Source organism: Grampus griseus (assembly GCF_964374135.1).
Source record: "Grampus griseus genome assembly, chromosome: 12".
Classification (NCBI taxonomy): Eukaryota; Metazoa; Chordata; class Mammalia; order Artiodactyla; family Delphinidae; genus Grampus; species Grampus griseus.
The window spans coordinates 16810923-16838343 of record NC_139006.1 but is presented as its reverse complement, the minus strand read 5'-3'; the positions used below and the strand labels follow the sequence as shown (position 1 = coordinate 16838343).

Here is a 27421-nt window from a genome sequence, read left to right as displayed (position 1 = left end):
CTCAGCGCCGCCGCCGCCGCCATGTTGGGTTCAGAGCCGCAGCGGAGCCGCCGCCGCCGCCGCCGGTGAGGGAGGCCGAGAGCGGAGCCCGCCCCGCCCCGGGGCCCAGGGAGCGGGGCCGCCTCGGAGCCCGGCCTCTCCCCGCCAGCCGCCTTCCCGGCCCGCCCGCCCGCCCGCGGTGTGAGCGAGCGAGCGAGCGCCGGGCCGCGCCTTCCGTTCCCGGCCTGAGCGAGCCCGCCGTCCGTTCGTTCCCCCGCCGCCGGGCCCGGTCATATCCTGCAGCGGAGCCCTCCAGAGTCAGCGCCATGGCGGAGCAGACCTACTCGTGGTGAGTGCGGGGCTCCGGGAGACCGGGGCGCGGCGAGGGTGGAGGTCGGGGCGCCGGCGAGGCCAGCCCGGGGGGAAGAGGAGAAGGAACAGGTGCCTGTTGGGGGGGCCGCGGGATAGGGGTGCACGCCCCCCTCACCCCCACCGGAGGGGGCGGCAGGCGCTCGGGGAAGGCGTTGAGCGGCCGGGGACCCAGCGTCTGAGGAGGGGGTTGGAGGAGGAGAAGGCCTCTGCGGCGGATGTCATCTGGTCATGGGCGGAGCAGGTGATGGAGAAGGGGAGCTTGACTCCGGGGTGGGAAGCCCACGGAAGGGAAGTGGATTTCCGCGGGCACCCCGGAACTGGCCTGAGGGGGTGGCTGATGGGCAGGAGCAATGGAAAAGGTGGAGAGGGGTGGGCTGGGGCAAAGGTGGGCCACGCAGCTGAGAGGCATCTTCTGAGAACAGGTGATAAGAGGCCGAACTTGGAAGTTGTGAGAGAGGAGGAGCCACCTCTACTGGGACTGCCTTGGGATGGGGAGTGAATGGAGAGTTGGTAAGGTGGGCAGAGGCCCAGGTGTGAGCGGAGGAAAGCTACGGAAGGAGAGAGTCTTGGGAACCCTGGAGGGACACCCTGGTGAAGAGGTTGGAAGGGGAGACTGTTTGGATAACTAGATTCTGGACAGGAAGTCATTGGTGACAGTGGGGCCTGGGCAGAATCTTTGTAAGGGTTGGTATCCTGTTTTGTAGAATATGAAGTGGCCCGGTGCCCTGGGTCACATATGGGGATGGAGAATCTACAAGTTAGGTCCATTTTAATGGGGCTTTTTAAAGTTATAACATATCTTGTTAAGGACTGAGAAGCGTACTATGTAGTTTATGGAATGAGAACATACCTATCTTGAGAAGGGAGTGCTGTGGTTTGGGGAAAGGGGGATGAGACACCTCCCTTTAGCAGGCAGAGGTGGAATATTTGCAGGAGGGAGTTGAAGGAATGGCGATAGTATCGTTGAGGAGTGGAGTGGGGAGGAAGCAAGAAATGGGATGATGGTAGGTGCAGGGATGGAAAATCTGGTTGCAGTCTAGAGCGATTGTTCGAAGATGGTTTACTCTGTGAAGCCAATGTGGTTTGGGATAGAACTAGAGGCTTTCCCTTCTTAGAAAAGAGCATAGTAGAGTGGGAAGAGCATGGCGTTTAGAGTTGGTTTGGATGTCGGGTTCACCACTTAACTCGCTTTACAACTAGACAAGATAGTAAGTTTTCCATTCTTTTCTCCTTACCTATAAAATAGGGGGATTACCTTTTTCATAAGCTGTAAGGATTAAATGAATAACTTTACAAAGCACAGGGTAAACTGTAAGGTGCCATGTTTTAGTATATTATAATTATCTTAGGGAAACAGCAAAGAAATGGGTAATATCTGAAAATAAGGAATGGCCTTGGGTAGAAGGCTTTAACTGAGTGGATGATTTGTGGTGGTTGGGGTTATGAGAAGTCAGGAACTCATTGTGTCTTCACATAGGGGAAGAGGATTGGTGATTGAAGACGATAATTCAAAAGGGAACTTCAGTGATGTACATACAATCTCAAAAAGAAGAAAACTGAGAGATTGAGAGAAAGCAATGCTAAAGCAAGAATTAAAATCTTAGTGAAAAGTTGTGACAACATATGTATTTTTAAAAGACGTTTAAACTACTTTGTTTTGAGCAACAGTGAGCTGCCTCTCTGTAGCAGGGGATTCGGAACACAGGATTAGAATGTTTCTAAAGAATTAGAGCTTTCTTATGGACAGAATAAGAAAGGAAGTGAAGGGGCCCCTGCGTGCCTTGTGCTAACTCACTCATCTTGAGCGTCTTAACACTCTGGCCCAGCTGAGAGTCCTGATGACGATCCTTCTGTTTGTACTGTGCTGTAGAGAGGCTGTGGATGGTTCAAAGAGTAAGCACAGTGGCCAAGAATTGGGGATAATGAGAGTGTTTTACTAGGTAGGTTGGCGACACACTGTGTGATGTTGGATGGCTCTGCTACTTAAAGGAGGGTTGTTTAGTGAAGTTTGACAGTTTATAAGATTTATCCTCCTGAAATACTTCCTTCAATCTCAGGTCCCTTAGTTTGCTTTACAGGTAAAGAAAGAAGCTTCTTGAAATCAGAATGCTTAGCTCCTCACCTTTAGCATGTTTTGAGATGGAGAAAGTTTTTACAGCATCTTGGAAGAGGGTGGTGTATGGAGGGAAAGGATTGGGAAGCCAGGCAGCTTTCTTCCTGAGTAGTTCTTCCCAGGTCAACCAGGCAATAATATAAAGAACTATCCATGTGACATTTAATATATACACCTACTTGTTTCTCACAAGTCCCTGGGGTAGGTGATCTTTCCCTATTTTACAGAGGAGGAAACTTAGGCTCAGGCGCCCAAATGATTTGTCCAAGATACTTCAACTGTGGTGCTTTTTCTTCTTCTTGTTGTTTGGCATGAATTCTCCATGATTTTATTCATTCTCATTGAAATATAAGTATGGAAAAGGTATGCCCAAAGTACATGTAAACGGTTTTGGATTGTCTGTCATTTTGCAGTATCTTTGTCACTGTTCCCTTGGTTTGATCAACAATCAAGAGTTGATTTTTTTGAAAATAGGTTTGCACTTTATTTGTATGTGGTCTTTAGGAAAATCAACCTTGTGGAGACTACTGTGGTGGTATGGATATGTCTGACATGGAGTCAGTGAAGAAGGTAGGAACATATGAAAATAGGTTCCTTTAGGATTTTTGTGGAGTAAGACATGTAAATTATAAAACAGGATTGGCCATGAGTTGATTATTGTTGAATCTCAGTGGTGAGTCCATTTATTCTGTATACTTTTACATGTTAAACATTTTCATAATAGATAGATTAAAAAAAAAGCCGCTACACAGAAGTTCATGCTGTTCTCTGGTTTCTTGTGCCTGCTTTTTTCCTAGCAAATTCTATCAAAGTTCTGTTACCCAGCTGTGAAGCATTTTCTGACCACCCCAACTGAAAGTAAGCTCTTTGTTGTTTTTTTTTAAATTAATTTATTTTTGGCTGTGTTGGGCCTTCATTGCGGTGCATGGGCTTTCTCTAGTTGCGGCGAGACGGGGCCACTCTTTGTTGTGGTGCGCGGGCTTCTCATTGCGGTGGTTTCTCTTGTTGCAGAGCCTGGGACTCTAGGTGCGCAGGCTTCAGTAGTTGTGGCTCGAGGACTCTAGAGCACAGGCTCGGTAGTTGTGGCGCACGGGCTTAGTTGCTCCGCGGCCTGTGGGATCTTCCCGGACCAGAGATTGAACCCGCGTCCCCTTCATTGGCAGGCGGATTCTTAACCACTGCACCACCAGGGAAATCCCAGCTCTTTGTTTTTGACACTTGTTTTGTCTGCCTCACTTCTTCCTTTTCAAGTGTAAATACCTAGTCTCCTCACTGGATGGTAAGTGTTTTGAGGGTAAGGATGCAGTTACACTAACCTTTGTCCTCCTCTAGTGCCTAGCACATTGTCTTGCCCATAGCTCCTGCTTAGTAAATACTGAACAATTGAATATGATAGGTTTTCAGTGTGGTTCGTCCTTTGTTGAAAGAATATTAAATGTAAGAGGAAGCTACAGATAGATGAGTGTTTGTAATACATATACTTACAAAAGAGAGCTTTTGGTAACTTAGTTTCCTGGTGTCTCAGTGTTGTAAGAGTGAAGGGTACCATCCCTTAATAGTTTTAAATAAAAACGATTGACAGAAGAAATTAAAATAATTGGTAGTAACACCACAGTCTTTATCACGGGTCACGATTAACCACAAGATTCTGCTTGTATCCTTTTTATTCATAAAGACTGAGGAAATAAAAGCATGCATATGAAAACACACATTGAAGGTGCAAACTAGACTTTTATTAATTTGAGAGAAACACCTTGCTCAATGTATGTTTATGAGCAGTTGTTTTAGCGTAAGTTCTGTGAGAAATAGTACCTTCTCTCTTCTTGGAGTCAGTGCAGTACTTGTATATACCTGCACTTGAATCTTGGTAAAAATTACTTATATTAGGGTGAATGTTGCTGTGTAGGGGGAAAAGGAAGTCAGTCCATGTGAACCTCATTCACATGAATTTCATTACCAAAGTAGTATCATCATAATTTATTGTGTGTTTTCTGTGTGCTGGGGCTTTACAATCATTGCTCAGTAAGGAAACTGAGGCTCAGAGAGTGTAAGTGACTTGCCCAAGGATATAAATAGAAAAACGGTTCTAAGTCAAGACTGTTGCACACCAAGATTCCAACACTGAATCTATCGCTTCCTTGTCCACAGTCACTACTCTAAGCCAGCCCTCTTTTGCTTGAGTTCCTTGTTAGCCTCCTCACTGGTTCCCTCCATTCTCCGCACAGTGGCCATCCATTCTCCTGAGTAGTCTTCTGATAGCCTAACTCAGGTCATGTCAGTCCTCTGTTTAAAACTCTTTAATGGCTTTTGGCCACATTTAGAATAAAATCCAAATTCATTAGTGGGGCTCTTCATGGCCTCATTTTGTATGTGTTTTTGAGGGATGACAGATAGTAAACAAACTACAGGTTACACAGAGGTAAAAGTTTTTCTCTTTTGGTGCTCTGTCCAGTGCTTGGCATATAATAGGTGGTTTGGCAAATATTTACTGAACAGTGAATGAACATGCCTCCCCCTGGGCTGCCTGTCTGAAGATCTGTTCTAAGGACTGCATTATATTGAGGTGATATGTTGTGTGACAGTGAACATTGTCAATGTCAGATATTTGCAAATAATGCTAAACTGGAGAATGAAAAGCAAAGCAGATCTCTAGAATGAATGGAAGTTATATCTGGTTTTGGATTTCTGTTATGTATCACTGTATCTGTTATGATCATATCTGATTGTCTTGTGATCATTGCATCTGGTGAAAGTTTTTCAGAGAGAAACTATTTACTTAAAAATGTGTGTCTAGCATTATAGACTTTAGATTTGCTTATTATTTTTAAAACATGTTTTGCCTGTAAAGTGCTATGATAGTAATGTTTTGGGGACTTCCTGGTGGCGTGGTTAAGAATCCGCTTTCCAATGCAGGGGACATGGGTTCGATCCCTGGTCGGGGAACTAGATCCCACATGCATGCCACAACTAAGAGTTTGCATGCTGCAACTAAGGAGTCCTTCTGCCACAACTAAGACCTGGCGCAACCAAAATAAGTAAATTTGAAAAAAAAGATAATAATGTTCTGGTGATACATGATTCAAGCTAAAATTAGCCAAAGATAAGACCATGAATTTGTTTTGAAATAACCTTCCTCAATGTTTCTTATGTTTCCTCAGTGTTGGGGATCTGGGGACTTGGTAACCATATCAGCCTGTAATTTATCAAGTAGTACTACGAATTAAAATGCCTAATGTTCATGCATTTCTCAAAATAGATTTCTGTGGTCATTTATTTTAGAGATGATAAATGCCACTGAATTGAGGTGTCATGTAGTTCTGTATAATTGTATTTTACTTCAACATTAATAACTTATTTAGTTATCATCATTCTTACCTGTTTCATCAAAGCATCTCATGAAAAATCAAGGATGCCCTAAGAAGAAAACGTCTAATGAAGTGCTGTTTTAGTTGGCTACATTTAGTACCTGAAACTTTATGTGATTGCTGTCCTTGACGATAGAGCCATAAGTATAATTTTATTTTCAAAATTCTATAATATATTTTCTGGAGTTTAATGGTTCCTTCTTAGGAGTTAAAGGAAAAGAGTGGTTTTATTTGTTGTATGTATAAATCAAGAAACGCTTGCAACTTTGAGTTTCTATAGCATATTTTCTAATCCTCACTTAAAGAGTTAGAGGCAGAGTGCTCCTTTTCTGGAATTTTAACCTCTTAGATGTCTAGAGGGGCTCCATGTGACCAAATTCAGTTTTACAGGGAAAATCTACAGTTAGTTCCCATGATGCTCACAATGAATTACCTCTCAGATTTTGTTAGTAGATCTCATTAGGGCCACAGCTTAAAATAAATCAGACCCACTCATTTGCTGTGATAAGACTAGATTGAACTCCTATGAAAAAGTTAGGTTTGAAAATACTTTTAAGACATTAGACCTATGAATATGTAGCAGCCAAATAGAGACCTAAGAGAGAATCCCATTTCTTGATTGGTCCGGTTCACCCTAACTTGGTAAGAAAACTTGATAATCTCTGTTTTGGAGTTCCAGGTTTGATAATGAAGAACCCCTAAAGGATTTTTAAAAAATGCACTAAAGTAGAGGTGTGTTTTAATTGCTTTTTACATGTTTATAAATTATACTGAATATAAGTGATCACTCAAAGTATTCAGTTCTGTCAGTACCACTCATTAAATTTTATTTGAAATCCTAAGATAGGATCTGATTCTGTTCTGATTTATTTTTTTTCTTTTCCTTTCTATTTTTTAAATTAATTTATTTTTGGCTGTGTTGGGTCTTCGTTGCTGTGCGCGGGCTTCCTCTAGTTGCGGCGAGCGGGGGCTACTCTTCGTTGCAGTGCATGGGCTTCTCCTTGCAGTGGCTTCTCTTGTTGTGGAGCACGGGCTTTAGGTGCGTGGACTTCAGTAGTTGCAGCACGTGAGCTCATTAGTTGTGGCTCACAGGTTCTAGAGCATAGGCTCAGTAGTTGTGGCACATGGGCTTAGTTGCTCCGCGGCCTGTGGGATCTTCATGGACGAGGGATCGAACCCGTGTCCCCTGCATTGGCAGGTGGATTCTTAACCACTGTACCACCAGCGAAGTCCCATGTTCTGGTTTCTTTAAATTGAGAAGTCTTTAGTTTGAAGGTGATTTTCATCTCTGATTAACGGTGACCTAGTCTTGTCTTAGTCCCAGTGTTGAATTTTGTACAATGGTTATTATGCCTGTCATACTCCACAGGGTTGCTCTAAGGATTCAGTGAGGTAATATATGTGAAAATGCTTTGAAAATTGCTACATGCAATATAGAAGCAAGTTATTTGTTCTCTAAATTTTTAGACCCAGACCAGTTCCAGGCAGAGTTCCTCACTGCAGATAAGATTTTTCTTCTTTTTTTTAATATTTTAAAAAATTGAAGTGTAGTTGATTTACAACATTATGTTAGTTTCCGCTCTACAACATAGTGATTCAGTATTTTTTAGAGATTATATTCCATTTAAAGTTGTTGCAAAATATTGGCTTTATTCCCTGTGCTGTGCAGTATATCCTTGTAGCTTATTTATTTTATGCATAGTAGCTTGTACTTCTTAATCCCCCATCCCTATCTTTCCCCTCCCCCACAAAAAAGATTTTTCTTGTTTCATGATTTAAACAGCATTTAAACTTTGAGATATCCTAGTAAGAATTCTATGGAGATGTTTGAATAATGCCATATAAAAAGAAATAGAAATATTAGTTTGCAAGTTGTCATTGATTTCTATTGTTGCCTTTGAAATGTGTTATAAGGTCATCTCCGTTTAGTCACAAGTTTCATAGTCCAGTGCTGCTTACCACAAAACAAGAAAAATTGTGACTTGAATAAAGGCTAAAATTTTTCGTAATAACTGTATTTTAATCTTTTGAAGGCAGTTTCCCTCATAATCGTGGATAATCCTAGTCATTGTCTCGTTTTTGTTTTGTTTTTAAATGCACAGGAAAATTTTCTACCTTAAAATGCCTGAGGAGGGGCTGTTAGTGGTGGGTTATCTGTTTTTCTTACTGCACACCAAGTCTGCCAGGCACGCTCACTTCCCTTTATCTGAGGGCTTCAGGCTTGGGCTTCACTCTTGACCTAAATAAGACATGTGTAGCAAAGTTTTGTTAATTGTTTCTTCAACCTGATTATACACACATTTTGGCCTAAGTACAGTGCTTGACCTTTTGTTATTTCCTTGTCTTAATTTTTGCCCAGAATTGTCTAGCTTGACCTTCCAAACTTGACTAAATCTTCACGCCTTGCCTGACAGCCTTAACTTTTAAACCTTTGACTGTACACTCTGATTTTGTAAATGCCCAGAAATTTACATTCATTTCTCGAAAGTGCTTGCAAAAATACTACTGTTAGAAGTAAAAGCTAGTTTTAGAGAGTGAATGCTCTTACTTATGCTACTGATTAGCACAAGCACTGATACATTAAAAATATTAAGGCCTAATATCTTAAAAAGCATTTTCAAACCTAACTTCATAGGGTTCAATCTAGTCTTATTACAGGAATACATCCTGGGACCACAGCTAGGTTAGCTAAAGTTAGTTAAAGATTTGAGATGAGGTCAGTTAACCAAGAGGGAGAGTGTAGAGAGGACAGAATGGAGGACTAGAGTTGAGGCCTGGGAAACTCATAGTTGAGAAATGGGAGGAAGAGGAGGAGTCAAGGGAAGCTCCATCAGAGGTAGGATAATTAGGAAAGTGCAATCAATGGTGATTAAAGAAAAGGCACAGAGAATTTTTAGGGGCAGTAGTGTAAAAAGCTTCAGGATTCAAAGAGAATGAAGAAAAAACAGGCTATTGACTTTGCAAAGGAAGTCGTTACTGAAAGTGCTCTAATAAAGATCAGAGGAGTGAGGGTGAAACGGAAATTAGGGATGGGTAGTGAAGAAATAAAGGTGTCCTTTGGGCTTTGGGTACTGGCCATTTGTTTGAGAGATGGGATGTGAAAGACATAAGGAAGGAGGATGGTTGATATAGACAGCAGAGTCATAAGGATCTTTTGTTTTTATTTATTTTATATAAGGGAGAGAACTGTGTATTTGAAGCCAAGGAGGAGAAATTGATCTTGGAAAGAAATTGGTTTTTTACTGTAGTTTAAGTTTTAGAGATTTCTAGTTTTTTTTTTTTAAGTCCTGGATTTCAGTTAGGAGTTGTGAAGAGGACTTAATGGGGAATGAATGCTATGTAGTGTACATTCAGTCTTTGTTTCTTTTGATCTTTACATTGTCACTAGTTTGGATTGTATTACATTTGCATTCCTAGGGCTTTTTTAATTGCCTACAATGTAAAATCCAATCTTCGGTCTGCTTTTCAAAATAATCTGGCCTTGTAACCCTACTTTTCTTTAAAAATTTGTTATTTCAGCCAAACTGGATTACTCGCTGTTTCCCCTTTTCTTTAAGCTGGCTGGTATACCTGGTTAGCCTTTCTCCCAAGCCTCTGAAATATGTGAGTCCTACCTGTCTTTTCAAGGTCCAGCTGAAATGCTGTCCTCTTGTTACAGAGCCTTCTGATTGGCCCAGGAGAAATATTCTTCTGATGCCTGTAGTTCTTTATCTGATCCTGTCAGATGGCAGTGCTTTTACGGTTTTCTGACCTTGTATTGAATGTATTTATGTGGCTCTTTTCCCATGTTGGCAGTGAACTCTGTAAAGGTAGGATCAAAGGCATTAATTTCATGGTTTAACGACCTATATGCATAATAGAGACTCAGATTTTTTTAAAATTTTATTTATTTATTTATTTATTTTTGGCTGCATTGGGTCTTCGTTGCTGAGTGCGAGCTTTCTGTAGTTGCGGCGAGCGGGGGCTACTCTTCGTTGCAGTGCATGGGCTTTTCATTGCAGTGGCTTCTCTTGTGGAGCACGGACTCTAGGCGCATGGGCTTCAGTAATTGTGGCTTGCAGGCTCCAGAGCACAGGCTCAGTAGTTGTGGCTCGCAGGCTCATTAGTTGTGGTGCACGGGCTTAGTTGCTCCGTGGCATGTGGGATCTTCCCGGACCAGGGCTTAAACCCATGTCCCCTGCATTGGCAGGCGGATTCTTAACCACTGTGCCACCAGGGAAGTCCCTTTTTTTTTTTCTTTTATAGAATGAATACTTTAGAGGTGAAGTTTGTCAGGTGCAGGATTTTAGAATAGAATGTCTCCTTAAAAATAAAATGACAGGGCACATAGAAGAGAGAAAATAATAACTTGCATAACATCTCATTCCTCTTTGAAGAAAATACAAAAGTAAAATTGTTGCTGTTAAATTGGGTCATGTGTTGTGGCCAGATTCCCCTAACTTCTTAATATCCATACAGCACCTAGAGAATGAAAGTGGCTCAGCCTGGGAACTGAACTCCTAAGGGAGACATTTACAAAGGACCACAGGCCCTTTAGAGTAGTCATCTCCATTTATCTCCAGTCTTCTTCAACTGCCCACAGACTGACTGCTAACTATTTATAATTTATCTCCCAAACAGGTACTGGTTAATATGTGACATATATGACACCTATGTAAGTGGAGAAGCTCTGCTATTTTGTTTCTGCAATTAGCAAAACAGTTTTAGGGAAATTTTTTTCAAATGAAAATATTTTGCAGGAAACTTCCTTTGAGGTGTGAGGAGAGCTATAAGCTATATGGAAACTAGCTTCTGAAGAATTTAACATTTTCTCTCTTTTGCTTCTATTTAAGAAATTCATATTTTTTTGTATTTAAGCTTCTGTTTAAAAAGTTAACATTTTTAAAAGTAGAAACTTACATTTCATTTTTTTCCTGTTTCTAAAAGACTGTTTTCTCTTTTGACTCATTTTTTTGGTCTCTTGTTTAATAATTAATACTCAGAAAGGGAAATTAAATTTTTTTAAATTTAAATTTTTAAAATTTTTATTGGAGCATAGTTGATTGAAAATGTTGTGTTAGTTTCTGCTGTACAGCAAAGTGAATCAGTTATACGTATACATATATTCACTCTTTTTTAGGTTCTTTTCCCATATAAGTCATTACAGAGTTTTGAGAAGAGTTCCCTGTGCTATGCAATAGATCCTTATTAGTTATCTATTTTATATATATATTATTGTGTATATGTCAATCCCAATCTCCCAGTTTATCCCTCCCCCACTTCCCCTCTGGTAACCGTAAGTTTGTTTTCTATATTTGTGACTCTATTTCTATTTTGTAAATAAGTTCATTTGTACCATTTTTTTAGATTCCATGTACAAGCGATATCATACGATATTTGTCAGAAAGGGCAATTTAAAAATATATGGCTTGGTGTGTACATATTATTTTTGTTTGTTTGTTTGTTTTGTTTTTGGGGTACGCGGCCTCTCACTGTTGTGGCCTCTCCCGTTGCGGAGCACAGGCTCCGGACACGCAGGCTCAGCGGCCATGGCTCACGGGCCCAGCCGCTCCGCGGCATGTGGGATCTTCCCGGACCGGGGCACGAAGGCGTGTACCCTGCATCGGCAGGCGGACTCTCAACCACTGTGCCACCACGGAAGCCCTGGTGTGTGCATATTTTAAATTTCATAGATACAGTAGTGATTCAATCTTAGGTCAGAATTAAGTAACCTAGTTGGGACTTCCCTGGTGGCGCAGTGGTTAAGAATCTGCCTGCCAATGCAGGGGACACAGGTTCAAGCCCTGGTCCGGGAAGATCCCACTTGCCGCAGAGCAGCTAAGCCCGTGCGCCGCAACTACTGAGCCTGCGCTCTAGAGCCCATGAGCCACAACTACTGAGCCCGAGTGCTGCAACTCCTGAAGCCCGCGTGCCTAGAGCCAGTGCTCCTCAACAAGAGAAGCCACTGCAATGAGAAGCCCGTGCACCGCAACGAAGAGTAGCCCCCACTCGCTGCAACTAGAGAAAGCCCACATGCAGCAACGAAGACCCAACACAGCCAAATAAATAAATAAATTAATTAATTAAATAACCTAGTCATCTGGAATAGGCATAAACCAGAAGTTTGGGGAATTAGGAGTTTGTTTTTGAACCTTTGCATGCTGCACGATGGTGAAAATAACCTGCAGGCCTAAGGATGATGTATTAGGCTGGTATTCATGGATAGCAGAAATTCTAAAAGCCAAACTAAAGGTTATCAACCAACTTAGAAAAAAGGGAATAACAGGTAACCTCTTCATTCTTTCTCATCTTTGCTCCTGGATGACCCTTCTTTGTGTTCTCTTAGTACACTGCACTTGCCTCTTTTCAGTTGTTTGTTTCCTTGTTTAGCTCCCCGTAAAGTTTTGAGGACATGAGTTATAGTTTGTTCATGTCTTTATCTTCAGTGGTTTGGTACCTAGTTTATTTAAATTAGTATTATTCTGTCTTTAATTTTTTAAAATAATAATCTTAAAATAGTAAAATTAGTAAGATGGAAGAGTATGTAATATCTTAAATTGCTCTCAACCTTTAGTTTAAGAGCTTAAAGGGACAAGCATTAAATATCTTTTGAGATACATAGATTGCTCTCTTAAGCTGAGTAAATGAAACTTTTTATTCAAGGTGCTAAGCTGGACTTACCTTGATAATCACTTTCATTCTTGGAACCTTTTCAAAATACAGTGGGAGAATTGGCTACTGTATTGGTTAACTATTGCCACCATAATACTGCATAACAAATTGCCCCATAACTCAATGCTTAAAATATCAATTGATCTTCACGTTGGCTGGGACAACTTTGCTTCTTGCTTCAGATCTATAAGTCAGCTGGGTGACTGCTTCATGTGTGTGCATTTTGGAGCCCAGGCTGAATGGGCAGCAGCTACCCAAGGGAAGTTCTTCTCATGACAGTGGTAGAAGCACAAGAGGGCAAGTGGGAACATGCAAGGCTTCTTGAAGCTCAGGCTCAGAACTGGCACACTACCATTTCTGCTTCGTTCTTTCGGCCAAAAGAAGTCATGTGGTGGAACCCAAAGACAAGGAGCCACAAAACTAAACCTTGCCATTTTTGTGGGAGGAGCTGCAGAATCACAGGGCTAAGGAGCAGATTTGGGGAGGGGTGAGGAATTCGGGCCAGTAATGCAGACAACCATAGTTGAAATTCTCTCTTCCTTTTCATATGGCTAGCTTTCACTTGTTCATTCTGTTCTATCTAAAATGAAGGATTTCATATAGGTCCCTTTCTATAACATTATGGTTTTCATTCTAATGGTTTATGTTTTTAAAATAGCTTTTTTGAGATATAATTCACATACTGTACAACTCACTAATTTAAAATATACAATCCAGTGGTTTTTAGTACATTCACAAAGTTGTGCAACTATCACTACAGTCAATTTTAGAGCATTTTTTTCATCCCAAAGGAAACCCTGTACCTGTTTCATTTCCCCCTTTTCCCCAGCCCTGGCAGCTGCTAATGTGCTTATGGTTTCTGTGGACTTGTCTATTTCATATAAATGGAGTAATAAAATATGTGGTCTTTTGACTTATTTCACTTCGCATGTTTTCAGGGTCCATCATGTTGTAGCATGTATTAGTGCTTCATTCCTTTTTATTGCCAAATATTCAGTTGTATGTATATACCACATTAGTCTATTTATACACATTTGTCCATGGTTGTTTGGGTTTTCACTTTTGGGCTATTATGTATAATAATGTTGCTATGAACATTTATGTAAAAGTTTTTGTGCAGATATGTTTACATTTCTCTTGGGTAGATACCTAGGAATGGAATTGCTGGCTCTTAGGGTTTCTGTGTTTAACATTTTGAAGAACTGCCAAGCTGTCTTCCAGAATGGCTGCACCATTTTGTATTCCCACAGCAATGTCTGAGGGTTCTGATCTCTCCAAATGCCCACCAATTCTTGTCATTGTCCATCTTTTTAATTATAGACATCCTAGTGGGTGTGAGTAGTTTTTGTGTAATATTTATATCTTAGAGTTTATAAAAGAGGAAAAAAGCAGTGGTTTTAGAAGGTTAGATCTGTTTGTTCTTAACAGTGTAGTACCAAAGTTGAACCTCAGTTTTAGTTACCTAAAAATCCAGCATTGAGGGAAAAAATATAATCTTTTGGCTCACAGATTTTTCTTCAGACTACTCCTTGTATTTTTTACGTGCTAGAATCATTTAGGAAGAAATTAGACTCAGATGACTGTTACTTCCCTTTGGGTAAGTGAATGACCAGATTGCTCTGGCAACCTGCTGCATCATCAGTAGTCCTGGGACTGGTTTAATGACTGAAGTTGTTGTGGTTTTGTTGCGGGGGCGGGGGGGGCTCCATATCTCTTTTTGCCAGGAAGGTACTCACTAGAGGAATTAGTTGTAAAATATGACCTTCTCTGGGGAAGCACTGTCCAGTAGAAATATAATGTGAGGAACATATATATAATTTAAAGTTTTCTAGTAGCCACATTAAAAGCAGCAAGTGAAATTAATTTTAATAATGTCATTTAACTCAGTATATCAGAAATATTTATCATATCATTTATTGTATATAATCAATACAAAAATTATTACCAAAATATTTTATGTTATATTTTTAGCACAAAGTCTTCTCAGTTCAGACTAGCCACATTTCAAGAGCTCAGTAGCTACATGTGGCTGGCAGCTACCATATTTTACAATACAGTCCTGGAGGTCTAAGAGTTTATGATCTAGATTTCTGCTCACATGTATGATGATTGTGTATCGTTAGGAAAAACAGATGAGTGCTTTATCAGCCTGTATTTCTGGTTCTTTAATTTTATGTTGTTACTGACCCCTCCCCCCCCTTTTTTTTTTAATGTGGAAGACAGTCTTTAGAAGGGTACAAAGAGGCAAGCTCCTTACAGGTCAGATTTTTATGGTGAGTAGAGATTAGTTAGCAAGAGGAAGAAAAACATTGGTCTCCCTCATCATTAAGGATGTATGAGGTTCCATTGTTCTTAGCAAATGAAAGAAATCTGTTGGATCTGCTGTTGTTTGGTCGTAATTCTAATTGTTCTGTATGTTCAGGGTCTGCTTTGGCCTGTTCTTTAGATAGTTATGCACTACTTGTACTGTTTGACCACATAACTCACTTGGTTAGACAGAAAAAATTGTAGATTTGATTTCTATAATTAATGAATGAGTTTATGTCTGCTGGGACTCCAGCATAGTAACTAAAGCAGAATAAACAGGATCCTCTCTCTTCCATGAGTTTGCGGTGTTGTTAGAGACTGTTTGGCATTTGCTGGGTTAAATGCCAGCAAATGTAATTAAGACAGTTTTGAGAGAAAGGAGATTTCAGGGTGGGCCATTATATAGACTGTGTGTCCCAATCATTTGATTACTGGAAGGACTGAATTTGGTCAAAAGTGTCTTAATATTTGAGTGCCTTACTCATAGTGTACATTTTCTTTCTTCTTTTTTTTTTTTTTTTTGGCTGCACCTTGCAGCCTGTAGGATCTTAGTTCCCTGACCAGGGATTGAACCTGCGCCCCCTGTGGTGGAACTGCAGAGTCTTAACCACTGGACCACCGGAGAAGTCCCCCATGGAGTACATTTTCTAATTTGCCTCAGTCCCTACCACATTCTGTTCCTGTACACTGAGTCTCTACATCACTAGTTTATATTATTTACCTGGCCCCTAAAGGCAATCAGGTTGTGGCCCCCTGTGATCAGTTCGTTGCCTCAAGGATGGGCTAGGGATAAGGAGATAGCGATCAGTACCCCAGTGACTCTGGATATGGGCACTTGCATATTGAAGACACAAATACTTTCACCAAATTTGACCACTGCATTAAGTATCACTGACAGTCGGATACCTTAATGTTCTAACAAATGTTCCATCGGCCATTGTTCTGGTTTTCTAAGTGTTAATAATGCAGTTATTCTAAGTGGAATTCACATGCCTTTGGATTGGGGTCTATGAATGGTATCCTGACCAAGAAAACAAAGATCAGTACTTAATTTACATGGAATAGCCTAATGCACTCATCTTTGAGCGCTTGGCATTTTTGATAGTGTGGACCCAGGGCCCGTTTGTGAGTTTATGGATTTGAATTTGAAGGCCACGTGAAATCCTTGTGTATTGTACGTCCTCAGTGCACAATTGTGGGATTAAAGAATACTGTGAGTGGTACTATTTTTTTTGGTCAACAGTTTATTTGGTGGCTTTGTTGTGTTTTTGATACACATTATGATTTTGATAATTTCCAAATAAAGTTTGTCTCTTGTTCGTTAACTTCATTTTTTGAAATGGACTTGAAAGCTTTAGCCAAAGAGAGAAATAATAATGTTTTTTAGTTGTTGAGTTTTAAATGCTTTGGTTTGTTGGAGGGATGAAATATTAATTTAAGGGCTATTTTACTTGTTCTCAGCTGAATGCACAGTATGCAAGTGGCTAAGCTTCCAGTTTGTTGGGCCAGTGTGGACAGAATTGGAAGGCTTACTTCTTCTCTGGTCTTGTATACTAAATAATTCCACTCCTCTGGTAGTAAAACCTAATTTAGATCTCTTCTGGTAGTAAAAACACAAGACCTTAACTGATGTGAAGTTAGTTATATGACCTATTTATCACACTTAGTGTAACTCTTCACTTTGCTGCAGGAATGTTTTTGTTTTTGCTTTTTTTCGCCATGCCGCGCGGCTTGCAGGATCTTAGTTCCCCCACCAGGGATTGAACCGGCCCTGGTAGTGAAAGCACTGAGTCCTGACTGCTGGATCGCCAGGGAATTCCCAGGAATGTTTGTGTTTGATTGTGGAGTACTGCCTGAAACCCTTCTCGGGATGTTGGGCAATGCTAATGTATGTACTGTGTTGCCTTTCTTAAAGTGAAAAAATCAGGATTCTGAGACATCTTTAGTTGCAGGAATATCAGATAAGGAATTTTGGAACTGTAATACGTATTTTATTGGTACAGATTTGAAAAATGTAGATAAACAGAAAACGGTAAGAACACTACTCAGAGTCCCACCAACCCACAGAAATCCTTCATTAAATTTGTTGCTTGTCTTTCAGTTCTGTAAAAAAAATGCATATGCTTGTGACCCCCCCCCCTTTTTAAAAATTTACACAAAAGTTCACTGACAATCAGAAATCTCAGATAAGGAGTAATTTAAAAATTATAGCTACCTAAAATTTAAATTGCCTAGAAAACTCATGGTAACATTTCATATTATCCTTTGGGGTAGATCTTTTTTTTTTTGCGGTACGCGGGCCTCTCACTGTTGTGGCCTCTCCCGTTGCAGAGCACAGGCTCCGGACACACAGGCTCAGCGGCCATGGCTCACGGGCCCAGCCGCTCCGCAGTATGTGGGATCTTCCCGGACCGGGGCACGAACCCATGTCCCCTGCATTGGCAGGCAGACTCTCAGCCACTGTGCCACCAGGGAAGCCCCTGGGGTAGATCATTTTTTACACAAAAATAGGAACAGCTTCATACTGTGTTTTCATTTTTATGTGATGTTTATTATCTACAGAAGAATGTGTTCTGTGTATGTAAGTTATGAAGCATAATCAACACTCAGGAACATCACCAAATAACTAAATAACTATCGGATTACGAATACTCTTGAAGTTCTCTATGTACTCCTTGGTCCCTCCTCCTGCCTCTGTCCCCTACCCCTGCAGGGTAACCTCTGTTGTGATTTTGTGTTTACCATTTCTTTGCTTTTTAAAAAAATGAGTTTTACATTTACTGTGTTTTTATGTTTTACTGTACAACATAATGTTTAGTTTTGCTCTGTTTTTATAAACTTGAGTATTATAAAGATATATATTATCTTTTATAATTTGCTTTTTTCAATAAATATTGTTCCCAAGACTTGTCTGAGTTACAGTACTCATTTCCACTGCTGTATATTGTTCCATCCTGTGCATATCCCATACTTTATTTATCTATTCTTTTGTTGATGGATATTTAGGCCTCTAGTTTGGGGCTATTGCAAAGAGTTCTGCTGTGAGCATTCTTGTATGTATTCCTGGTGTTTGTGTTCATGGGTTTATACCTAGGGCTAGAATTTATCAGTCTCTTTTATGGCAAGTGCTTTTGTGTCATAAGAAATCCTTTTCTGGCCTGGGGTCTTAAAGATATTCTCCTATATTTTTCTTTAAGTAGGAATGGGTTAGGGTTAATACTTTGCCTTTCACAAACTTAGAATTTAGTCTAAATTGAGATGGCTTTAGATAAGACTAAATTAAGACGTCTAGAATAAAGTTTAATTTGTCTGTGGGTGAGTTAGGAATCCGGTTGTCCCAGCACCATTTACTGAATAGTCCCATCTTTCCCTAATGATCTTTAATGTCACTTCTTAGACTCTTTCTGGGCAGGTGTGTGTGTGTGTGTGTGTATGTAAGTGTAAGGTTAAATGGTAAATAGTATTTTGTTATCTGCTTAATATATCATGAGCATCTTTTCATACCATTAATATTTTATAGATCGGTTTTTAGTGCATACAGAGTAGACCACTGTATTCAACCCCTCTTTATTGTGTTCATTCCTGATCCTACAGCCTCCCTCTACAAGAAAATTTATAACATGTGTTTTCTCTCCATTCTTCTAGAAATATATGCATATGGGCATGTATGTGTATAACCCTGTTTTTTTATTATTGTAAAATATACAAAACATAGTTTTTCATTTTAACCATTTTTTAAAATAAATTTATTTTATTTTTGGCTGCATCGGGCTGCTGCATGCGGGCTTTCTCTAGTTGCAGCGAGTGGGGGCTGCTCTTCTTTGTGGTGCGCGGGCTTCTCATTGTGGTGGCTTCTCCTGTTGCGGAGCACGGGCTCTAGGTGTGTGGGCTTCAGTAGTTGTGGCTCGTGGGCTCTAGAGCGCAGGCTCAGTAGTTGTGGCGCACGGGCTTAGTTGCTCCGCGGCATGTGGGATCTTCCTGGACCAGGGCACGAACCCGTGTCCCCTGCATTGGCAGGCAGACTCTCAACCACTGCGCCACCAGGGAAGCCCTCTTAAAGACTTTGCTTTCAAATTTTTTGGATGCATACTCAAGTGGGATTGCTAGGTCGTATGGTAATTCTCTGTTTAATTTTTTGAGAAGTTACACCATTTTTCATAGTAGCTGTACCATTTTACAGTCCCACCAGCAATGCACAAGTGTTCCAGTTTCTCCATATCTTCTCTAACACTTGTTATTTTCTGGTTTTTTGTTTGTTTGGTTGGTTGTTTTTTTAAAAATAATAGCTGTCCAGATGGGTGTGAAGTGGTATCTACTGTGGTTTTGATTTGCATTCTCCTGATGACTCTTGATGTTGAGCATCTTTTTATGTGCTTATTTGGCTATTTGTATATATTTGGAGAAGTGTGTATTCAAGTTCTTTGTCCATTTTTTATTCAGGTTGTTTAGTTTTGTTGTTGAGTTGTGGGAGTTCTTTACATATTCTGGATATCAATCCCTTCTCAGTTGTATGATTTGCAAATATTTTTTCCCATTCCATAGGTTGCCTTTTCATTCTGTTAATAGTATCCACTGGTGCACAAAAGTTTTGAATTTTGATGAGGTCTCAATTTATTTTTCCTTTTGTTTCCTGTGCTTTTGTTATCGTATCTAAGAAATCTTGCTAAATCCAAAGCCATGAAGCTTTTTCGTATGTTTTCTTCTAAGAGTTTTATTGTTTTGGCTTTTTACACTTTGATCTGTTTTGAGTCCGTTTTTGTAGATGGTAGTAAGCGTTCAACTTCATTCTTTTGTGTCATGCCTTTTTAACAGAATGATAGCATACTATACACTATGATGCTGTATCTTGTTTTTTCCACTTAATAGTGAATCTCAGCCCCACTAACTTGTTTCCTTTTGTTCTATACTCTAGTATTCAGTTGAAAGGTGTGAGTCAATACATAGGAGAGCTTTTGGGTATGACTTTAACAGTTAAATTAAAAGAAAATCAAATAGGAATGTTAAGCCCAGGAATGACCACTGAAAGGAAAAGACAAAAGTGAGGAGAGAGGGAGTGTATGGGAATAAGTATCATCAACTTTTGTTCTCAGGAGGACAAATTGCAGTGTTGTTGAAAATTTATCATGTACATTTGTTAACACTCTCTGTGTGTATAACCTACCCTTAAGTCAAGTCCTCTGAAGTTTAAGTATTGTTTCCCCCATTTTACAGTTGAAAAAAATGATTACTCAAGATTATATAGTTACTGGGTGGCAGAGCTAGAATTTGAACACAAGTATTTTTAACTCCAAAGCCAGGGCTCTTTGCCATTAGTGATTCTCTGAGAATAAAGGGAACCTTTAATCAAGTAAGCTTGAGAAAGGCTGCTTGTTAAATCCCTCTTTTGGAAATTCATAGTTTGAATTAGCGTATTATGAGCTCTGGTAAGTTGGATAGTAAAAAAGAAACCTGTTTAATTTTATTTTAAATGTTAAAAGACACTTGCTCAAGGGAGGGGTTTGCTTGGCATCTTAACAGTACCTGGAACAGTTATCCCTTAACACTATTTTGGGAAGTGCCACTCACAGTTGTGTTCTCTTGTATCAAATCTCAAAGGCTAAGGACAGGAAATTAAATCCTAACTTGGTGAAAAGGAACAGCCTATAGAATTACCAAACACAGACCAGGCTTATAAGCTTTTTGGAGAGTGAGGGTCAGCTTATACCCCAGAGTCTACTGTGAGGTAACTCAGAAGGACAGGTGCTCTTCCAGAGGTGAATTGCATGTGACTACAACTTTTCTTGTCCACATGACAAGTATTAAGTTCTAGCTTTATTTCAGTGTGTATGATATGATAAAACTATAATACAGCAAAAGGATCTAAGACATTCATTTAGAGATATTTAAGAAAAAATAACATTTGACCTGCAGTACTTCTTACACATGAGCTTTGTGTTAAAGATTCTGTCTTGGTCATGAATTGTTCATTTTAGCTGTACCACAGGTAGCATAAGCTATGATTTAGGAAATGAAAGATTGTGTCTATTATGAGGGTAACATTTAAACACTGGACAGAAGCTAGTGTTAGAGATGGTCAGCAAATGAATGAATCAGCCATCTATTTGCATTTATTTTGTAAGAGAAAGTCATTTATGAGTTTGAGACCCAACCCCTCGATTAGGCATTGCTTTTAGTATTCCAAAGGGCTAATCCTATTTTTTTTCACTGATTGCTCTTTGATTTTTTTTCCCATTTATTTTTCCAAGTTCTCAAGCTCTGTAAAGTATCTTGTTAATGTTTGTTGTTCTTGCTTTTTGTGTTTTTTGCCTCACCATGCTTGTGAATCTTAGTTCCCCGGCCAGGGATTGAACCTGGGCCTTCGGCAGTGAGAGTGTGGAGTCCTAACCACTAGACTGCCAGGGAATTCCCTTGTTAGTGTTTTTATATTTATTTATTTATTTATTTTTAAAAAGAACATTTATTTATTTTTGCTGCACCGGGTCCTAACTGCAGCATGTGGGTTTCCTGGTTTCAGCAAGCGGACTTCTCAGCTTTGGCACGTGGACCTCTCAGTTGCAGCATGCGGACTCCTAGATGCAGCATGCGAGATCTAGTTCCCTGACCAGGGACTGAACCTGGGTCCCCCGTTTTGGGAGCACGGAGTCTCACCCACTGGACCACCAGGGAAGTCCCTTGTTAGTGTTTTTAATTGGGAGTACATTACATCTGTTTTTCTAAGTTTTGTGTATTTATTTATTGAAGTATAGTTGATTTACAATGTTTCAGGTGTACAGCAAAGTGATTCAGTTATATGTATTTTTTCAGATTCTTTTCCATTATAGGTTATTACAAGATACTGAATTTAGTTCCTTCTGCTGTCGTAGATCCTTGTTGTTTACCTATTTTATATACAGTGGTTTGTATCTATTAATTCCAAATTCCTAATTTATTGCTCCGCCGCACATCTGTTTTTTAACTTGTGCAAAATTGTCTCCTTCATGATGTTATGGTATGTTTCTTCTCTGCAACTAACCAAGTTTTTCTCCCGTTAAAGTTTACTACACTAAATTTACATTCACTACACTAATTACCAAGTATTTTATACTTTTTATTGCTGGGTTTTTTTTGTTTTTTTTTTCCGGTACGCGGGCCTCTCACTGTTGTGGCCTCTCCCGTTGCGGAGCACAGGCTCCGGACGCGCAGGCCCAGCGGCCGTGGCTCACGGGCCTAGCTGCTCTGCGGCACGTGGGATCTTCCCAGACCGGGGCACGAACCCGTGTCCCCTGCATCGGCAGGTGGACTCTCAACCACTGCGCCACCAGGGAAGACCCTTTGTTGCTGTTTTAATGGAGACATTTCCCCATTCTTTTTCTAGGTGGTTATTACTGCTGTATAGAAATAGCATTGATTTTTGCAGATTTGCTTTATATCCAACAACTATAGTAGAGAAATTATTCTAATGGTTCTTTGCTTAAATTTTATATAGAATCAAGTAGTGATATATATTTTTCAGTAATTTTTGTAATTCTCTTGTTTTATCTGTCCCTTCAAAAAAAATTACTCTGGAGTAAAAAATCTGTAATATACTGTTATAACTAATTGAATCAGGTGTCCCTTGGTCTTTTAAGTGGAAGACCCCTAATGTTTAACCATCATATTTGTAATGTGGATTGTTTTAATTATATTTAAAAAGAAAAGTTTTTTATTGCTTTTTATAAAAAGGGAGAGGAGGGGCTTCCCTGGTGACGCAGTGGTTGAGAATCTGCCTGCCAATGCAGCGGACACGGGTTCGAGCCCTGGTCTGGGAAGATCCCACATGCCGCGGAGCAACTAGGCCCGTGAGCCACAACTTCTGAGCCTGCGCGTCTGGAGCTTGTGCTCTGCAACAAGAGAGACCGCGACAGTGAGAGGCCCGCGCACTGCGATGAAGAGTGGCCCCCGCTCGCCGCAACTAGAGAAAGCCCACGCACAGAAACGATCCAACACAGCCATAAATAAATAAATAAATAATTTTTTTTTAAAAAGGGAGAGGAGCCAATAAAAATTATGAATCACATTTTTTTTTCTAAAAAAAGAGTGGGGGCTTCCCTGGTGGCGCAGTGGTTGAGAGTCCGCCTGCCGATGCAGGGGACACGGGTTCGTGCCCCAGTCCGGGAAGATCCCACATGCCGCGGAGCGGCTGGGCCCGTGAGCCATGGCCGCTGGGCCTGCGCGTCCGGAGCCTGTGCTCCGCAACGGGAGAGGCCACAACAGTGAGAGGCCCATGTACCGCAAAAAAAAAAATAAAAATAAATTTAAAAAGTGTGGGATTCATTGAATTTTATAAAAGTTAGTCTTCTTTAAAAATAAATTTATTTTTTTATGGCTGCGTTGGGTTGTTGTTGCTGCACGTGGGCTTTCTCTAGTTGTGGCGAGCGGGGGCTACTCTTCGTTGCGGTGCGCAGGCTTCTCATTGTGGTGGCTTCTCATTGCGGAGCAGGGGCTCTAGGCGCACGGGCTTCAGTAGTTGTGGCTCGCAGGCTCTAGAGCACAGGCTCAGTAGTTATGGGTCACGGCCTTAGTTGCTCTGGGGCATGTGGGATCTTCCCGGACCAGGTATCAAACCCGTGTCGCCTGCATTGGCAGGCGGATTCTTAACCACTGTGCCCCCAGGGAAGTCCCTAAAAGTCTTGCTGTCATGACTTTTTTTTTTAATAAATTTATTTATTTATTTTTGGCTGCGACGGGTCTTCGTTGCTGCCACGTGGGCTTTATCTTGTTGCGGTGCGCGGGCTTCTCATTGTGGTGGCTTCTCTTGTTGCAGAGCATGGGCTCTAGGTGCGTGGGCTTCAGTAGTTGTGGCACACGGGCTCAGTAGTTGTGGCTCACAGGCTCTAGAGCGCAGTCTCAGTAGTTGTGACACATGGGCTCAGTTGCTCCATGGCATGTGGGATCTTCCCAGACCAGGGATTGAACCCGTGTCCCCTGCATTGGCAGGCGGATTCTTATCTACTTCTTCTCTTCTTCCACCAGGGAAGTCCTGTCATGACATTTTGCATGAATCTTTTGCTTGTATGATATCAATAGTTATACTTATTTAAAACCCTTGCATTCTTAGAACAAAACCTGTTTAGTAGTATTTAGTAAATGTCTTGAGGTATTGCTTTAATTGTTTGAGTTTTATCTAAGATTTTCACATCATTATTTGTAAACAAGATTGTCATATAGTTTTCTTTTTTCATTTTATCATATCAATTTAAGGACCTGTTTCCTCCACAGCACTTGGAGGTGAATATACCTGCCACATTTTTGTTAGAAATCTTTAAATTTTCGTGTAATGCTGTTGGGTTTTAGTGCTCTCTTGGGGGTAAAGAAGGGATGATTGTGTAACTTTTTGTTACATTGGTCAGCGTCTTCTGTTATGGATTTGTTTCATGTTTTCTTGTATCAGTTTTGGTATTTAACATTTTACTAGCATACTACTCATTGAACTTAAGTTTTAAAATTTATTAGCATGTAAATGTGTATGGTATTCTCCAATAATTCTGAGCTCTTTTATTTTGGCTCTTATGATTTCTTTCCCACTTCCAGCTTTGAGATTTTTCTTTTCCCATTTAAGTTTTAAAATTTTAATCAACTTTCTGAGGTATATTTGCCTACAGTAAAATTCACTCATTTTAAAGTAATAATTTGTGAGTTTTGGACAAATACATGCTATTATTGTGAGACTACAATCCCAGTCAAGAATAGGACAATTCTTTCCATCACTCCAAACAATTCCCTTGTGCCCCTTTACAGTTAATTTTCTCCTCTCACTCCTAGGCCCTTAGCAACCACTGATTGCATTTTGTCTCTCTCTCTATATATAATTTTGCTTTCTCTAGTATTTCATATAACTGGAGCCATACAGCAATAGTCTTTTTTTTTTTTTTTTTTTTTTTTTGTGGTACGTGGGCCTCTCACTGTTGTGGCCTCTCCCGTTGCGGAGCACAGGCTCCGGACGTGCAGGCTCAGCGGCCATGGCTCACGGGCCCAGCCGCTCTGCAGCATGTGGGATCCTCCCGGACCGGGGCACGAACCCGTGTCCCCTGCATCGGCAGGCGGACTCTCAACCACTGCGCCACCAGAGAAGCCCAGCAATAGTCTTTTGATTCTGGCTTCTTTCACTTAGGATAATGTTTTTGAAATCATGTATTTTGTTGGGTGTATCAGAAGTTTCTTGTGTTTTTTTTTTTTCCCCCCTGCCTCAAGGCTGGCAGGATCTTAGTTCCCCTACCAGGGATTGAACCCAGGTCCTCAGTGAAAGCGCTGAGTCCTAACCACTGGACCTGCAGGAAATTCCCCAGAAGTTTGTTCTTAATTGCTGTGTGGATATATCACAATTTGTTTACCATTCACCAGTTAGTTGATGGACGCTGTTTCTCTTTTTTTTTTTTTTTGCTATTATAAATAAATCTGCTATGAATATTCAAATACAGGTCTTTCTCTGGACACATGATTTTATTTCTCTTGTATAAAACCTGACAGTGGGAATATTGGGTCATATTGTAAGCATATGTTGAAGTTTTAAAGAAACTGTCAAACTGTTCTTCAAAGCCTGTAGCATTTTGCATTCCCACCTGCAATGTGTAAGTTCCAGTTGCTCCATTCTCATAGTGGAGAGTTTTAGTTGCTTCATTTTCTAGCCATTCTAGTGGTGTGTAATGGCATCTCATTGTTGGTTTAAATTTGTATTTCCATGGTGACCGATTATATTGAGCATCTTTACATGTGTTGAAATGCTATATAAATATCTATTAGGTCAAGTTGATTGATAATGTTCAGATCGTTGGTGATTTTTAAAAATTCTATCAATTACTGAGAAAGGTGCGTTGAAGTTTCCAGCTTTGCATGTTTCTCCTTTCAGTTCTGTGAGTATTGAACCCCTTATTAGGTATATACATATTTAAGATTATGTCCTTTTGATGAATCGACCCTTCCTTCATTATGTAATATCTCTCCTAATATTCCTTGTTCCAAAGTCTACTTTTGTTGTAGAGATATAGTATAGTCTCCTTTTATCTGTTCCAAGATCCCCAGTGGATGCCTGAAACCATGGTAGTACCGAAACCTGTATATACTTTTTTTAAAATGTTTTTTCCTATATGTACATACCCATGATAAAGTTTATAAATTAGGCACCGTAAGAGATTATTGTAATAAAAGTTATGTGAATGTGGTCCCTCTCTCAAAATACCTTATTGTATAAATTTAATGTTTTTTCCACCTTAGCTAAGCACTTACCATTCCCTGTAGCTGTAACTTTTGCAGTTTGAGGTGTGATGTCAAAATGAGCATGAATTTCTTTTTCTTTCTGTACAATTTCAAAAATTCATTCTTACTGTAGATCTTAGCAACCTCAGCATATGATTGCTTTTCTTATGAAGTTGAAAACTTTCACCTTTTCACTTAAAGGAAGCAGTTTGCAGCTTGTCTTTGACGTGTCCGTATTGCCAACATCACTACTCCTGTGCTTTGGAGCTATTATTAAGTAAAATAAGGGTTACTTAAATACAAGCACTGTGATACCTCGACAGAGCTAGATGGCTGGCTAGTAAGTGACTAACAGGTGGATACTAGAGCACACATCTTTTTAATAGTCTGTGTGATGTAATGGGAAGTTATAAGGCGCTTATAACTTCTTATAAGTACCTTAAATTATAAGGCACTTACTTCTTCTGCAAGTTGAAGTTCCGTGGTGGTTTTAACATGGAGGATTGTTTGAGTTGCATGCTGACCTAGCAACATTTTTCATGGGATACCATTTTTACTTGAGAGAATAATTGACAGAAAAACTGTTGTTATTCAGATTTGAATATTTGGCAACATTTTCTCAAAAATGAAGGAGCTGGGAGTATTTGTTGCCAATGATAAAATTTGAGTTTGACAAATTACCACTATTTAAAGACTTCTCTGATGAGATCAGTGGTGATGTTAAATATGGATTTTTGGTATTGAATAATGAAGTGTATCAATGTTTTAGGAGTCACACAACACTAGTGAACTATTTGCTGAGGAAAGATTCATGCAAAGTGCAAAATAGACTGATGGTTTTTAATGTAACAGAGTACAAAAAGTTCATTGGTAGGGTTTCAGATTCCACACTGCCTGTAACCTTTAAGAAACTACCATCTGTTGAGTTTTTTTTTAAATTTTTTAATTATTATTTTAATATATATTTATTTTTGGCTGTTTGGGTCTTCGTTGCTGCGCGAGGGCTTTCTCTGGTTGCAGCAGCGGGGGCTACTCTTCATTGTGGTGCGCGGACTTCTCATTGCGGTGGCTTCTCTTGTTGCGGAGCACGGGCTGTAGGCATGTGGGCTTCAGTAGTTGCAGCATATGGGCTCAGTAGTTGTGGCTTGCGGGCTCCAGAGCGCAGACTCAGTAGTTGTGGCACACGGGCTTAGTTGCTCCGTGACATGTGGGGTCTTCCCGGACCAGGGCTTGAACCCGTGTCCCCTGCATTGGCAGGTGGATTCCTAACGACTGCGCCACCAGGGAAGTCCCCATCTGTTGAGTTTTGTTGCAGTATTGAAGAATATCCAGTTATCTGAAAGGCTATTAAAATACTTCCCTTTCAGGGCTTCCTTGGTGGCTCAGTGGTTGAGAGTCCGCCTGCCGATGCAGGGGACACGGG

At 40.3% G+C, this 27421-nt stretch overlaps 1 protein-coding gene across 1 annotated transcript in view; it reads left to right on the top strand.

Moving 5' to 3' along the window:
* Nucleotides 1–217: 217 nt before the first annotated feature.
* The window catches only part of SPPL3 (signal peptide peptidase like 3), a 118683-nt gene continuing 91479 nt past the window's right edge, over nucleotides 218–27421 (top strand). The window contains exon 1 of the mRNA XM_082667243.1: nucleotides 218–328. Within this exon, the coding sequence (XP_082523369.1) occupies nucleotides 306–328 (23 nt within the window). The 5' untranslated portion in view covers nucleotides 218–305. The remainder of the gene's footprint in view (nucleotides 329–27421) is intronic.